This window comes from Malus domestica, chromosome 11, assembly GCF_042453785.1.
Source record: "Malus domestica chromosome 11, GDT2T_hap1".
Taxonomy (NCBI): domain Eukaryota; kingdom Viridiplantae; phylum Streptophyta; class Magnoliopsida; order Rosales; family Rosaceae; genus Malus; species Malus domestica.
Genome location: NC_091671.1, coordinates 31,922,889 through 31,939,605, shown reverse-complemented (window position 1 = coordinate 31,939,605; position 16,717 = coordinate 31,922,889). Strand labels below are relative to the sequence as shown.

The 16,717-nt window shown below is 39.3% G+C and overlaps 1 protein-coding gene across 1 annotated transcript; it reads left to right on the top strand.

Annotated features, from left to right (window-relative positions):
- The first annotated feature begins 2,170 nt into the window (after nucleotides 1–2,170).
- LOC103423007 (indole-3-acetic acid-amido synthetase GH3.6-like) lies at nucleotides 2,171–4,639 on the top strand. The gene is made up of 3 exons (XM_008361077.4): nucleotides 2,171–2,586; nucleotides 2,735–3,666; nucleotides 3,770–4,639. The coding sequence occupies exons 1-3, from the start codon at nucleotides 2,261–2,263 to the stop codon at nucleotides 4,354–4,356; spliced, it is 1,845 nt and encodes a 614-aa protein (XP_008359299.2). The 5' UTR covers nucleotides 2,171–2,260; the 3' UTR covers nucleotides 4,357–4,639.
- The last annotated feature ends 12,078 nt before the right edge of the window (nucleotides 4,640–16,717 follow it).

Genomic DNA, 16,717 nt, shown 5'->3' with positions numbered 1-16,717 from the left:
AGGTCACCCGGCCGTTAAGAATACATTAACGAATCGAGTCATTAATTGGTCACCCATTAGGAACCCGTTAATGAGACAAAACTTTTAATTTAATATGATATTTATTCAGCGAGTAATGTTAAAAAATTACATTTTGATACCATATATATGCAGCATTAGTATAAAGCATCTAGAGAGATTATGCAGCGTAAGCTGAGATAGAACCCCTTATATACCATATCTTTCACAATGTGTGCCAATTACATGATGAGTGTAAAAACAAAATCACGTATCCCTAATTATATATAAGAATGTCACATAGAATTTTATTCAATTGTCATATTCAATTATGATGGATGAAAGTCCAACTATTGAATTAAAATAGTTTAATGGCCAAAATACAAAGAATTAGAATAGTTTTTTTCTTTTTGTCAAGCTCATTCAATCTCTTTAGTAAATAGTCACAACAGTAGTTGGCCATCAATATCTAAAAAGGTTTCTATATTATCATTCATCATCTTTAGTCACTACCTTCAGTTTGAAATATAAATGTGCCTTTTATATTTCAGGTTCCACCTCTTCTTCAAATAGAATGAAATTAATGCTCTAATTATATATACTCACCATACACATCAAGAAAATTAACTTGTTTAGGATTTAGGGTTAGAAACTTGTCGTTTTGCATGATTTAAAGACATTGGAGGAGTTCCAGCCGAAGAAAAATGTACACCACGACAGACTAACAACGTGAAGGTACTTCTACTTGTATAATGATATATGGCGTATGTGCTCGTGTTTTGGGTACACTAAAAATCTCTCAACAGCTAGCTAGCTAGTCCCACTTGGATACTTGAACAAGTACCCCTCCAAGTACTTTAACATACACTATTGTACATACTATTCTTCTTCCCCTGTATTATACTCACTATACATTGACTAAAGTATCACGTTAAAATCTTGTCGTTCGCCGTTTTCCAGTTCTGATTACCGGGTAATGCAAAATCACTGGTGATAAAAAATAACTTTAGTGGCTGCCAATATTTCCGTTGTGCATGACCGCATGTAAAGAGTATACTTACTGCGAGTTTATCGGATATTGCTGGTTGTGAATGTCTTTTCTTAAGAGTTTCAATGGCCTTTAAACACCTTCCGAAGGTGGGTTATACATTGTGTAATTAGTCACCTCTAATTCTGTTTTATTTCCTTGTACAACAAGTACCCTTTGATATGCACGATAGTACGTAACTACGTACTCCACTACTTTCCCAAGACAGAAAAAAAGGAGTTACAAAAAAAAAAAAAATTAAGCTTACAAAAAGTCAAAATTCGTTTAAAGTGAATTTCTTTTTTAAGATTTTTAGTGAATAAAGATTTCATTTTGAGCTAAAGTTAGTGGGATTTCCATGAAATAGAATTGTCCAATTGGGAAAGAGAAATGGATTTGCAAAGAATTGTCCCATCGGAAGTTGCTTCACTTTTTTTTCAAAAATATTAGTTTGGTAGTGGCTTGCTAAGTTATGTTATCATAATTTCGTCTGATTGAATAATTTAGAATAATAGTATAGTTTGTAGCTAGTAATTTAGCATGTTGACAATTTGACATTGTCATATTGCTAAATTTTTCAATGAAAGAGTGATTCAAATTAAAGTCTAGTTCAGCTAACAATATAACGTGTCGGCAGTCTGATATGCAAGGTTGTCAAACTTTTTGTTGAATAAATGATTGAAATTAACAATCTAGTAGTAATGTAGTGTATCGTTAGTCTAACATATCATATTATCGTACTCTTCATTAAATAAATAATTCAAAGTAACAATCTAGTTTAGTAATGCGCTATAATTTAACATGTTTTTCTATCGAACTACAATCTCGCATCGGTTGCATATTGTCAAACTCTTCATTAAATAAATAATTCAAGTTCACAGTCTAGCCTAATATGACAATGTGTGAGGTACTTAAAGGAATTAGGTATAACCAATGACGACAATGAATGCATAGAAACTCCATGTTTTCATGTGTGAGACAAGCAAATGTTGAGAGAAGGAAAACAAAATGATACTAATGTGGATATTTACAACTATGCCCTTCATTACACTGTTGTGTTTACCTTCTCATCCCCAAAGCCCTATAGGTGAAAGCAAAGCCACCTTCATTTCCCCGCTCTATATAAACACCGTTCTCCCTTTCTTTTTCCCCCACGCCTAAACCATCATCTCTTTTTCGTCACACCATCTCTCTCTCTCTCTCTCTCTCTCTCTCTTCAAACTACACACAAACGCCATGCCTGAAGCACCAAAGAAATTTCTGAATTCCACGGAGGACTATAACCTCCAAGACAAGAACAACAAGATCCTTCACTTCATTGAAGAAGTCACAAAAAATCCCGACGAGGTTCAAAAACGAGTCCTCGCTGAAATCCTCACCCGCAATGCTCACGTCGAGTACTTGCAGCGTCACGGCCTCAACGGTCACACTGACCGTGATACTTTCAAAAAAATGATGCCCGTTATCAAATACGAAGATATCCAGTCCGATATCAACCGTATCGCCAATGGTGACACCTCCCAAATCCTCTGTTCCAAGCCCATTTCTGAGTTTTTGACCAGGTAGATTTTTCGCATTTTACATTTCTTTCACGCCTTTAAATTAATTTTACAATTGGTTATTTGTATGGTTTTGTTGATTCGAGCGATATTCACGTCCATGTCTGCGGTTATTCAGATGGTTTGCTAAATGGTTTAGTTTTTGTTGCAGTTCTGGGACATCTGGAGGGGAAAGAAAACTGATGCCAACAATTGAAGAGGAGCTTGATAGGAGGTCACTGCTTTACAGCCTGCTGATGCCTGTGATGAGCCAGTATGTCCCCGGACTCGACAAAGGCAAAGGAATGTACTTTTTGTTCATAAAATCCGAGGCCAAAACTCCCGGCGGACTAGTTGCTAGGCCAGTCCTTACCAGCTACTACAAAAGCTCACATTTCAAACAAAGACCCTATGACCCTTACACTAACTACACCAGCCCCAGTGAGACCATCCTCTGCCCGGACTCGTACCAAAGCATGTACTCCCAACTCCTCTGCAGCCTCTGCCAAAACAAGGAAGTTCTCCGAGTCGGTGCAGTTTTCGCCTCTGGCTTCATCCGGGCCATCAGGTTTCTCGAGAAGCACTGGACTCTTTTGTGCAAGGACATAGCCTCTGGGACTCTAAACCCCCAGATTACAGACCCGTCGGTCCGCCAGGCGGTGATGAAGATCCTCAAGCCTGACCCGAAGCTTGCAAGCTTCATTGAGGCTGAGTGCGGGAAGGCCTCCTGGCATGGGATTATTACCAGGCTTTGGCCAAACACAAAGTACGTGGATGTGATTGTGACCGGGACTATGTCGCAGTACATTCCCACGTTGGAATATTACAGCAACGGACTGCCTCAGGTTTGCACTATGTATGCCTCTTCGGAGTGCTACTTTGGTGTAAATCTAAACCCTCTGTGCAAACCCAGTGAAGTGTCCTACACTCTTATTCCCACCATGGGATACTTCGAGTTCCTCCCAGTCCAGAGGAACAATGGGATTAATTCTAATCCCCTATCTGTCCCCAAATCCCTCAATGAGAAGGAGCAGCAACAACTGGTTGATCTTGCAGATGTGAAGCTTGGACAAGAATATGAGCTTGTTGTCACAACATATGCTGGTTAGTGGTATTTTTTGCGTTTCAAGTAGTTTAATTCATGAAATTACAAATTGGGTTTATATTTTTTGAACTGAAAATTGACCTGGGACTATTTAATCCGCAGGACTGTACCGCTATAGAGTGGGGGATGTGCTGAGAGTGGCCTCCTTCAAGAACAATGCACCACAGTTCAACTTCATCTGTAGGAAAAATGTTGTCCTGAGCATTGACTCGGACAAGACGGACGAGGTGGAGCTCCAAAACGCAGTGAAAAATGCCGTGAACCATTTAGTACCGTTCGATGCCACTGTGACGGAATACACTAGCTTTGCGGACACAACAACAATCCCGGGACACTATGTGCTCTTTTGGGAACTTAGCCTCAATGGGACAACGCCAATCCCACCCTCGGTCTTTGAGGACTGTTGCTTCACCGCCGAAGAGTCCCTGAACAGCGTCTACCGGCAAGGCCGGGCCTCCGACAAGTCCATCGGACCACTCGAGATCAAGATTGTGGAGGCAGGGACGTTTGACAAGCTCATGGACTATGCCATTAGCTTGGGAGCTTCCATTAACCAATACAAGACACCTAGGTGTGTGAAATTTGCACCCATTGTGGAGCTCTTGAGCACAAGGGTAGTCTCAAGCTACTTTAGTCCCAAGTGCCCCAAGTGGGTCCCAGGCCACAAGCAATGGTGCAACATTGATTAGCAAGGGATTGAAAATAAAAATGGAAGGGGGATGGACTAGCTTTTGGCCAATTGTGTTAGAAGAAGCTTCTTTCATGGAGGTTCACAAGAAGTGCTTTCGTGATCATCTTAGGGAAAGAGTAACTACTGCCCATTTTAATTAGGTTAACCTTGTTTTTGTTTTCATCTCTTTTTTTTTTTCTTTTTTTTTTTGGAAGTTTTTAGAGTACTACTTTATATTAGCTAGCTCCTTTCCACCATGTACAAAAAAAATGTTTCTGTTTCAAGGAAGCTCTTTTTCTTTATTTATTTTTTCTTTCTATTTTGTTTAATTAGCTATTTTTATTTACTTGAATTCATAAGTTTCATGGGAATTTGATTCCTAAATCCAGCTTTCCTGCCCACTGAAGTCTCATGTGTCTAAGAAATCCAACTCCTTTCTTTTTCACTCAAGAAGAATGGTCACAAACTTTTCCCATATTATATGTTGTAATTGAGTTACTAATATAAAATCAATGAAAAATAAACACTTTCCTAAAGGTGAATTATTTTATTCCTCTCAATGACTTGTTCTACGAGCTAGTCACCAAATAATGTGACTAAAGGAAAAAGGTTAAGTCCCATATGGAGAAAAAAATATTAAGATAGGTCCAACGAAGATGTGGTTTAACCAAATTGGCTAGAGTCATGTGCTCTATAATATGTACTTAAGTCTAATAAAATTATAGAAATTAGATACTTAGGTCTAGATGAATGTAGTATAACTATTCAATCGTTTGTAAAAAAAAAAAAAAAAAAAAGAAGTTGTAGAGTTTATCCATGAAATTGGGCATATGGAAGCTAAATAGAATTGGATAAGGATAAATTTTCCATTTCTTTGCTAGACAATCCACTACCAATATTGATCTACTAAAAAAAATATCGTATCATTTTTTCAAGAAATTAGGCATATATAGAAGGCAAATAACATCGAATAAATTAGAATTCTTGATAGATCCACTATGAAGGCTATATATGGTCATGTAAAAATTTAGATTTATATTTAGAGTAGTGAGAACCACAATTTATGAAGTATGCAATAATGTATGTGACAAAGTTGCATGCAATAGCACCAATAATTTGGCATTAGTTATAATTTGTACTCGAGTGTTTATTTGGGTTGGGGCATTGATATTTATCCGGGCGCAAACAGTAAAAAACCCAAGAGACGAAGAAGTTCTTGGTGCTATGCTTTGGAAGGGAAAGGACAGATGAGGTTGAAGCAGAAGTTGTTCCCTGTTTGGCCATTGTCTTTGATAGGAGCAAACAAAAGCAGTTTTTTATTTTTTTTTAATTACAGAAAAAGCCAAAACAAATTTTCAGAGAGTCCATTAGCTATAGAAAATCATAATAGCCACAGCAGACAAACTCAGAAAAAGATGGAGACAAATTCAGAGACAGAAATCCAGGTCTCAGATAAGGAGAAAGGCCATAAAGCTCTACTGCATTCATATGGCCTTTCACCTCCATGAATTTTCCATTTCCTTACATATTGAATCAAAGCAGTAATCACCAAAAGCGACAACACTGACCACTCCAGTGTTTGCCACCCAACTAAATACTACTATAGCCGAGGACAGGGATGACATTTTATACTGTGAAAATTTTCAGGTCGACGGACCGAGGGTCCACTCAAACAACACTGATATTGTCCCCACTTAACCACCTGCACAATCCTCAGGTATAGAGTTTTATCACAAAAAACCTCGGTGTTAATTAAAGTGGGGTAATTCTATTTAAAGTGTTTTCTCTCTTCCCTCTTGGCCAATGTGGGACAATGGGTTCCAACACTCCCCCGCACGTGAGACCCCGTTTATGGGTCACACGTGAAATTCCACACATCGGCAACCACATGGAGCCATGTCGGGACTCACCCGATCGCACGGGGTCATTGGGGACCCACCCAAACATGTGGCATCTTTGGCCTACGTGGACAATCGCGCGGGGCCAATGGGGACCCACCCAATCACGTGGCAATACGGGGCCGCCCCCTAGCTCTGATACCATGTGGAAATTTTCAGGCCGACGGGCCGAGGGCCCACTCCAACAACATCAATAATGTCCCCACTTAACTACCTGCACAATCCTCAGGTGTGGGGTTTTATCACAAAAGACCTCGGTGTTAATTAGAGTGGGGTAATTATATTTAAAGTGCTTTCTCTCTTCCCTCTTGACCGATGTGGGACAATGGGTTCCAACATATACCGACACTAAATCGTTTCATTCTAGTAATACAATCTTACGTATATGATTGACGCGAGACTCTATGGTAGTAATATATTTGTGTCATGTATATAACTCTTATTGCTGATATATATTTAGTACAAAATGGTAGTTAAATCTAATGATGTACAAATGTTGGGTATTTTAATATGACTTTCTTTGGTTGGAACAAAGAAAATCGAACTCTTAACCTAACGAATTAAATTCAACCTATTTCTCCCCCTCAAACACAAGGATTTACATGCATTCCTGAAAGAGAAATTGTTTAACAAATAATGTAAACATTTTTTATCAACGAGTCAGAATAATTCGAACTTTTATATATCGTTGAGAAGAAATGTTCCAGTAGAATAATAGCAAGACGGCAGAATCGTGGGTTATGAATTAATAAATCATACCAAGTGAGACCTTATTGATATTTTACAAAATAAATATTGGAGTACATTCAAGAAAATTGATTCCATTTTTTTTTTTCGATAAACAACAAGAACACAACTTATTGTCATTCGTCAAAGATTGGACAAATATATCCATCCTATGTTCTAAAAAAACCAGGATGGTCGAAGACTCATAGATGCTTACTTAAGCATCTTGTTAGAGAATAATACCATAACTAAGTTCTTTTTGTTACGACAACATTTTGTCTTTTACTTTAAATTGAAAAACAATCGACTTTATCCCAAATACCAACTTCAACTTATACACACGGAGAAAACAATCTTACGCACGAGAATCTGAGATAATTATCAAAAATAGGATAACAACAAATCAATCTATCTCCTAATAAGTGTAATTTTTTTTCTTTTCAAATATAAAAATTTGGAGTACACAGTTAAATATTTGGAGTGTGAATAACAACACCCTAAAAAACAATTTTTTTTTTTTTTGGGAATTGTTATTAGCACTCCAAAAATTTTATATGGCACTTCAAACTTTCTATAATTAGAAAGAAAAATACACTTGTGAGGAGTTTAGAATAAGATTTTTGAGTGCTAATAACAATTCCTTTTTTTTTTCAATTTTATTATATAATAAGGCTATATATTCAAGTGAAACTTTGAAGTTTAGAGTTTTTAAAGCTTTTTTTCTTTCTTGTTTGGTTGTTTAAGATTGAACTTGTGAACGCAAGTTCCTTTCTACCCTCAATAGTATAGGCCGGGAAAATGACTGAGAGAGGCCCAAGAAGATCAAAGCCCCAAGAGAAAAAGAAGGTCCACGTAGTGGAATTAGAAAGAGGTATTTTTGAGCACTATAGCCGACCGCTCATCGGTCTGGTTTGATAAATCAACATGAAGCACTTTCCTACCAACAAGGACAAGTGGGTAGACTAACAAATTTATGGCACAAAACTTTAAGACATGCCAACTCTAACATCAACTCAGGCCACGTGTTGGTCACCAATCAAACGCAAGAGTCTAAGACATCATGTAAAGGTAGACGGATCGCTACTCGAAAAGAACACTATTGACTAGTCAAGACCGAGGAGGTCGCTTGATACGCATTGATTTTTAAAAAACATGCAATCCCAACAAAACTACTGTCACTTAACCACCGAATGTCGATTGATGAGTGAAAAGATTGTCAACACTCCAGTCTACGTATGTGGCTCATTTAGTGCCAGAATAGCAAAGTATGTGAGCCAAGACCTTCTGAGTTCATTGAGGGTCTTTTTAAAATGGTGAGCACCTCTTGAGAAGGGGTCAGACAATTGAGAAAAGAGAGAATTGTAGCTTATACTAGAGAGTTTCTTGTCATCTTTGAATCAATATATCAGGAGTAACATAGTGAATGTATCCCAATTTTGAGGGGTGAACTACTTAAATCTTGAGTTCATTTTATTCGTAGTTATAATCCCAAGCCCACCAAGGGCTAATTGTTCTAGTTTGTTAACTTGCATATTTTGAGCGTTAACTAAACTACTTTTGATTATTTAGTGAATGTTATGTTTGTAGCTCTTTTTACTTATTATTTAATGACATTTGTGAACTTACAATCAGAGAGTCCTAAGGTTTGTTTTGATTTAAGTTATTGCTTCCAAGCATCAATACATGTTCTAATTTTTTTGGAAAACTATCTTAAGGATGGGCCCTTCTGTAAATTTAACAGAGGACCCCGAAATCTTTGAAGATGCCATGCTGAGTTTCTACCATTATGTGCACATGAAATAATGTTTCCTCGTCTTTGTATATGAATCTAATGTTATGTTTTTTGGTAAATGCACAACCCAAGTATAACTATCTTTAATATATGGGTTGTTTTATTAGCACCTCACATATTGTTGAATACATCCCATATGCTTAATAAATCTCACATCTACTTTAAGTTACAATTCAACTTAATACAACCCACAGACTTTCCAATACTACCATCACACCCCACATTATATAGATATACCCCATATTTTCCACTTAAACCTCACATCAAACTCTTTATTTGTTTCAAAACAACAAAAAAAACTCAGTGTGTTTGTCCCACTTTCAACTCAAACACAGTATTTTTTCTAAAGATCAATCAACTTACATTGGTTAGTACTTTAGCTACTACATATATTGGAGGTGTACTTTTTTTTAGGTGAAATGGAGATGTACATTAATTAGGGAATGTCTTGAAATAAATTTTGCTACTAAGGTTATGGTTTTGTGGAGTAGTGGTCTTTGAAAGATATGTTTGCAACCTTAGTGTTCATGGTAGGGGAGTTTCATGGGACTCAAAGCCTGCTTCTAGAGGCGATGTTGGCAACTTGTTCATTGCACGAAAGGCCCCTACCATAACCATTAGGATATCTAGAAGTAGATATTGCATCTTTTTTAAGATTGTGATTTCTTGGGGTACATGCCAAGTCCTAGATTGTAGGAACTCCAAGACATATAGAGAACCTAGTTGATTCCATGTCGGATAAGATCCTCATGTCTTACAGAACAAAAATGGTCATTCTCAACGAAGTTGCTCGAACTTTGCCCACTACTCTGGAACAGGATGATGGTGTCACCATTGCTCTATTAATTAAGCTCTACTCAGAACTGTTGAGTCTATGACTAGACTTCTCAGGTAACATTATTTCAATCCGCCTTACTCTAAATCATGGTCCTACACCAAATGTCAACAGTATGACTAATCTTGAAGATGAAGCAATTAACACAGAGAAAAGAGAAGTTAGGGGAAGAAAGTTGTGAATAACTGTTTAATATTTCTCATTTCAGAACCAATCTTATCAAACTTGTCTAGATAAGGGATAGTACCATCAATAAAACCTATAATATCATTTCCTTCCAACAGGAGATCCATTTCAAAATTCCAAGTCACATAATTGGAATCATCCAATTTTACAGCGACATTATTACCAACGCCTGGAATTAAGGATGAAATAAGAGACTGTGTAAGTGCCAATTATGTAGATTGTAACCACGATGGATCACAAATCTCAAACAACAATAGTAACTTCAATTCGAAGTATGTTGATGCACAAAATCAGTGAGGACTTTGGTACAACAGAAAGTGTTAAGTTTGTGACCTTCGCTCAATTCCTCCGGTCACTAGTGTGGATAAGTATGTAAATGGATAGAGATAGGGAAGCAAACACAAGATGTACGTGGTTCACCTAGATTGGCTACGTCCACGGAGTAGAGGAGTTCTCATTAATTGTGAAGGGTTTACACAAGTACATAGGTACAAGCTCTCCTTTAGTGAGTACTAGTGAATGATTTAGTACAAATGACATTAGGAAATATTGTGAAGGAATGATCTCTATTTATAGAAGAGAGTTTCTAGTTTCATTCTAACATTGACACGTGTCATGTTGTGATTGGCTTCTGATGTTGACACGTGTTGCGCTATGATTGGCTTCTAATGTCGACACGTGTCGCGCTGTGATTGGCCTCCTGGTTGGAGGGAAACTCTTCTGGGTCCTTGACGGTATAACATTAACCGGTGCTCAGTAGTTTCAGGATTGGTCAAGTATGGTACAAACAGTGCTCCCCTAAGTTCCCGAGTGAAGAAAGCTCTTCAGTTGGGGACTTGCAAGATCCAAGCCATTGAGTAATCACAAAACTTCTATGCATCGAAGTGTGATATCATTTTCACTTGCCTTATCTGTCTCATATGTAGATGTGACATTTTCTCTGGAAGTACTTTTCCTCCATCCAGGGGTGGTATCTTTAACCGATGAAGATGCACAAGGTAATGTATCAATTTTACTTGAAGCTTACTTGTAGTTTTAGGCTTGGTCAAGTGCGATACAAACCCTATAGTAGGAGTCCCCCAAGTTGCCGAGCTAGGAGATTTACCGAACGAGGTAACAGACAAGGTAAGCAATCAAACTTCCAAGCAAGCAACCTTGATCGGAGGTTCGACTTCAGCTTTCGGTTGATTGTTCTCCTTCTCCTTGTGTCGTAAACAGCAACAAGGATAAGGAGAAGCAAATGGAGAAGAGATGATATGAGATATTTTTGCTTTTGAAGAAGTAACTTTCCACATACTTATTCTTGAACTGGGCTGAAGGGTTTTCTGGTTTCCTCCAGAGTATAAGGCCAACTCAAGAATTTGAAGGTCAAAACAAGTCCATCAAATCTAGAGTACGTTCGACCCTGATGATATGAGATACTTTTGCTGTTGACAAAGTAGTGGATGTATCGGCACGTGTTCTGTTACGCTTGTCTCCACATGTTTTCTTGTATCCTTCTCACTTGCCTTATCTGTTCCTCAGGCAGATGTGGTATCTTCTCTGGAAGCATAAGATGTTGAAGATGAGTACCCAAGAGCACTGCCAGGTAAGTAATCAGACAAGGGGTTCCAGGCAATCAGTTCCTGACTGGAAGCTTGATTCCAAGTGCTAACTGATTACTTTCTTTCTCCTTGTCTTACAGGTGAGAACAAAATTAAAGGAAAAGACAAGGAAAAAGCATGAAATAAGATGCTCTTACTTTTAACCCTGATGATATGAGATACTCTTGCTCTGGTGTAGCTTGTTTGCAGAGGTATTATCGGGGGGAAAAGAAGCTGAGTGTTTCGAAAGACTCTGCTGAGAGTGCCCTCTCGGATGTGAAGAAAACTTGAGCATTTTTTTTATTTATAAGTCTGCCTGGCTGTGGAGAATGAAGGTAGACATATATAGGAATTATCTCAATAGCGAGTGGTAATGCTGTTCCTTTACCCTTCTCGGTCATAGCAATGTAGTGGGAGCTGCAAGATTCACGTGTTTTAATTTTGTCAGAGCACTTTGAAAAAGTGGTATGTGGTATCTGAAAAGCTGATGTTGCGTTTGAAGATTGCAGACAGGCTTTATCCAAGGAAATCTAGCTCTCGAAGTTTAGAGAGTGATGCCTCTTCGGTTTTCGAATAAGCAATCATGTCGGGGATCTATCTCTCGAGATTCGAATAACGGTGCCTCTTCGATTTTTTAGAAAGCAATCCTGTTGGGAGTCTGGCTCTTGAGATTCAGAGAGCGGTTCCTCTTCAATTTTTGAGCAAGTAATCATGTTGGAAGTATGGCTCTCGAGATTCGGAGAGATGTGCTTCTTCGATTTTTGAGCAAGTAATCCTGTTGGGAGTCTAGCTCTCGAGATTCGGAGGGCGGTGCCTCTTCGAGTTTTGAGCAAATAACCCTGTTGGGAGTCTGGTTCTCAAGATTCGGATAGCGGTGCCTCTTCGATTTTGAGCAAGCAATCTTGTTGGGAGTGTTTTCTCAAATGTGAGTAAAGGTTGGGCATTTTTGCTAGTTTGCCTTGCCATGGAGCACGGAGGTTGACACACATAGGGACTTTCTAGTTATCAAGCAGTGGTGTTGTTCCTTTACCCTTGTGGGTAATAGTAGGGTAGCTTGACCTTCAAAATTTATGTGTCTAAACTTTGTCAAAGATCTTTGGCAAAGTTAACTGTGGTACCCGAGGAGCTGATGTTGCATGTAAAAAGTGGTGCCTCTTCGGAATCCGAAGAGTGGTGCCTCTTCGATTTTTGAACCAACGATCATATTGCCCTTTCTTTTATAAGGGCACCAATAGTGTGCAAGAAGTACATTCAAAGAGTTATTGCTTGTAGGAATTTTCCCCTTACTTCAGAGATTCATTGCACTTCTTTTCTCTTTCATCATTTCTGAGAATGTCTGGCCCATCTGACCATCATTTTGACTTGAACTTTGGTGAATAGGCAGCCATGCCTTTTCAAGACAACATATGGCGCTCATCCTTCTTATCCCCTACTGGTCCTCTTACCGTTGAGGACTCTATGATGAAGAATGATATGACCACTGCGGTGGTGGCCAGGAACATTCTCACTCCCAAAGATAACAGACTACTTTCCAAACGGTCTGATGAGTTGGATGTAAATAGAAGGCCTTCTTTGAGAACTAGGGTCTTCTCTACACTTATTAGACTCGTCACCTTCATCCTAAAGCCTGTCATCCATAGGTAACCTTGTTAACTTCGTAAACTTTCTTCCACATGGTGTATAGCTACTTACTAGCAAACGATACCCGCGCGATGCTGCGGGATTATAAGTCATACAAACTTTTTGTATGTAGTACTATTTTCATGGAAAATATAATAAATTGTTGTGTATGTACATCCTATTTACATACAAAAGATTTGGTAGTTAGTCCTACTGATAACCTCAGGAAATATGCAAATAGTCAGCCTAACACAAAATATAAGGTAGCCACCTCGCAATATATGATTTGGGTAGATCTAAACAATTGAACTCACACAGAAAAATAGTAAAAACCTTTTCAATGAAAAATATAAGGAAACCAAGAAAAGGGTGTTCGTGGCGGGAATTTCCATGGGGAATGCTTCCTGGCCGACGAGCACACAGCTCCCCGAGAGGTTGGCGTCGGTTGATGATTTCTGTCGGGCTTCTGCTTTACTGGCGGACTTATCGAGCAAAGCTCATTGGGCAAGGCTCGTCGGGCAAAGCTCATCGCGCAAGGCTGAAAAAGAAGGACAGAGTTAACTTTGAAAGGTGCCTTTATGAGGCCTTGAATGTAGGCCTTGAGGCTCACGATCAAGATTAACTTTGAATTGCTCAGGCGTGCCACTACCATCTTCAACATGGTAGATGTAGAACGGATGTTTGGGTTTTAGTTATATGTGTTCGAGAGCCTATGTTAGTTATTGACAGGTGCCTTTGTAGGGCCTTAGGTGTAGGCCTTGAGGCTTCCCATAACTAACTTAGTACTCAAACACATAAGGTTCCTTTTGTGAGTTATATGGTTCTTATAACCATTATACTTCTGATTACCTGAGCTCAAAGAGCAGAATTGATCCAAATAGGTGCCTTTGTGGGGCCTTGAATAGGCCTTGAGGCTTCCCATCAAAACCCCTTCTATACTCAATGTTCTTGCCCGAGAAATAGGATGAATCCAAATAGGTGCCTTTGTGGGGCCTTGAATAGGCCTTGAGGCTTCCCATTAGAATTCATCTCATACTCGAACGTTATATGGTCATCATAATATAACAGAAATAAAACTAAGTAACAGGTCGATTACTTGCGCCCCAAGTAACTTCGAACTTCTTGTTATCAAAGCTTGTCGTGGATGGGTTAAGTCCACATTAGGTTCTTTTTTATGCCTTGAGGCCAAGGACTTTTAGAATGATCAAATCTTATATGCCCGAGGGCTTAGAACTTAGATCTGGTTTGAACTGTGAAGACATATTCAAATCGAATTCAAGTGTTGAGAGATAGCCTTTTAATAGCCATATTACTATAAATAACTTGGATATAACTTGAAGTATACAACATATTGCTAGGCTAATGAATGAAAAAAGACAAAAACAAAGAAGGTCGGGCAAGGTTTAACCTTGTCGGGCAAGGCTGATCGTCTTGCAACTTCCTATCTTTGTGGGTTAACAGAAGGTTTGAAGGCTTAGAAAAGGGGTTGGGAAATGAGTTTGCAGAAAGAAAATCGATACTACAGCAGGTGTTGAACCGGGTAGCAGAGCTATTACAAAAGGTTTATGCCGAAAGGGATGAGGGCTTGGGCTGACTACAGCTTCGTTTTGAAGGCAAATATGGCTTTGAGCAGAGTTTGTGCTTGTATTTGTTTGTTTTGAGTGTCCTTAATTCTGACTTCTCTTTCTCCTTTTATAGCCACCTTGGCTTGGCCTCCTGTAGCAATAATCTTGCTCGAATGTAGTTTGAAGGATAGTGACTCATCAGCTATTTACTTGTACTGCCATTAAAAAATACTTTTTGGGCTGATTAGCTAGCTGGTCTATACCACTTGACCATTGGGTAGGTGAGCAAGTAGTCTGCATGGCCTGCACCTAGTTAGAAATGGGCATCTCTTGTCTTCTGGACTTTGGCTGGGTCTCTTCCTTTTAGGCTGCTCTTTGGGCCAACCTCTCCCGGGCCCAAAGTTTCAGTTTTGATCCAAATAGTGCCCCCTTCAATCAATATTCAGACTGGAATTCCAGGCACCAATATTTGATTGAATATATCTCTATTAATACCCACGTCCTTCGTTCTTGGGATTTGCACACTTTTCAAAAGCAACCACCGCCTTTCTTCAGTTAATCTCATCACTCCCGAATCTCCTGCATTCTTTCCTGTAATCGAAAACTTCCTAACCCTTCAGCTGCTTCTTCCTTGTTGTTCCATTTTCCAAACTTCATCAAATGGCTTCAGGATCCAACCAAATATATCCATCATATGAATCTGGTGAAGGTATCGCCACTTTGCACCGTTTACTCAACGGTCTGCATCGCCCTCGAACAGGTTTGTATTCTGAGCTCTTCTTTGAAGCACATGGGGTACAATCGTTGGGTCCTGCATGGATTTCTCGGGTCCCTGCAGTGATAGAGGATAATATGCCCAAGGATAACTGGTTTTCTCCAAATCCTTATTTGGCTAAGTCGGGCATTTCCTCATCTAAGTGGTCGTCATATCGCCGAGGTTTTCCATTGATGAATGATCCGGCTTGGGCCCAATGGATTGATGAACTAGAGCCAATATTTAAGAAGAAATTGATGAATAATGGTATTTATGAGTTGATAATGCTCTCAAAAACCACCATTATTCCCAAGCCCGAACTGCTTGCTTCCTCTCTTCTTTTCTGGAATTCGGGCACCAATACATTTAACTTCCGCATGGGTCCCATGTCTCCGACTATTCTTGACATGGCTCAAGTCTTCGGGCTAAGGTCGTCGGGCAGGATAGTAGACGTTACTCAAGACTGGGCTCTCCCCTCAATTGCTAAAAGCTCAAGTTCATCCACATCTTTCCTCTCCCTGGAATATAACTCTGCAACCTTCAAGAGTTATGGAATCTCGTTCAAGGGATTCATCCATTTTGTAAAAGAAAATTTTGGAGCAGGTTCTTCCCGTGCTGATAGAGATCAAGAGCATATGTATTTCCTTTTATACTGCTCAATAAACATATCTTCCCCAACAAATCTAAAGGGGTAAAGTTTGAATGGATCCCTTTGGTGGAAGCTCTTCACAACTTCGACGATGTGGCAACAGGTTCATTCCTTCTTTCTCATATTTACCATCTTCTCTTCGAAATGACTCAAGGTGAGCCATTTGAGACTAACCTGAATTGACCCATATGGATGATACAAACATGGCTCCAATGGTATTTTCCAGAGTTTCGGGCTGCCAACCTAGAGTTCCCGGAAGGTGTAGCCCCTGCCCGAATCCTAGCTGAAGCTGCTCCTACTGACCACTCCACCTTTGCCTGCTTTTATTTTTTCAAGGTTTGTAGGACTCGATTAGATCTGGAATTGGGTGCATCAGTCTTGAGAAGATATCCTTGGTTCTTCAATCAGGCCTTCCAAGATGCTCCTGGTGAAGATGCCACCTCCTTTTGTAGGGAAAAATTTATTAGTTGCATTCAACCGAGAGATATGGCCTGGGGAGTTCGGGGCAATCGGTATGATCGAGGGTTGGAGGTATATCACCCTAACTTTTGCAGCAGGCAATTGGGTTTCAGGCAAACCATCCCCATCCCATTTTTCGACTCTGTTCACTGTGGCACCTCTTTTCGTTTAGTATCTCCTTCTGAGGTGACCTTTAGAGCTGCCCAACGCAGCCTTGAAGTCATGAGTCAAGCTGCCTGAAAGTCCATCGTCCTTAATTTTGAATGTACTTCACTCTTCTCTTCTTGATGGGAAGACAAATGGACCAAGAAAT

Coding starts and splice junctions, on each gene's coding strand:
- LOC103423007 (XM_008361077.4), top strand. CDS start 2,261: ATGCCTGAAGCACCAAAGAAATTTCTGAATTCCACGGAGGACTATAAC. Junction 2,587..2,734: donor ATTTCTGAGTTTTTGACCAG/GTAGATTTTTCG, acceptor TTTTTGTTGCAG/TTCTGGGACATCTGGAGGGG. Junction 3,667..3,769: donor TGTTGTCACAACATATGCTG/GTTAGTGGTATT, acceptor TTTAATCCGCAG/GACTGTACCGCTATAGAGTG.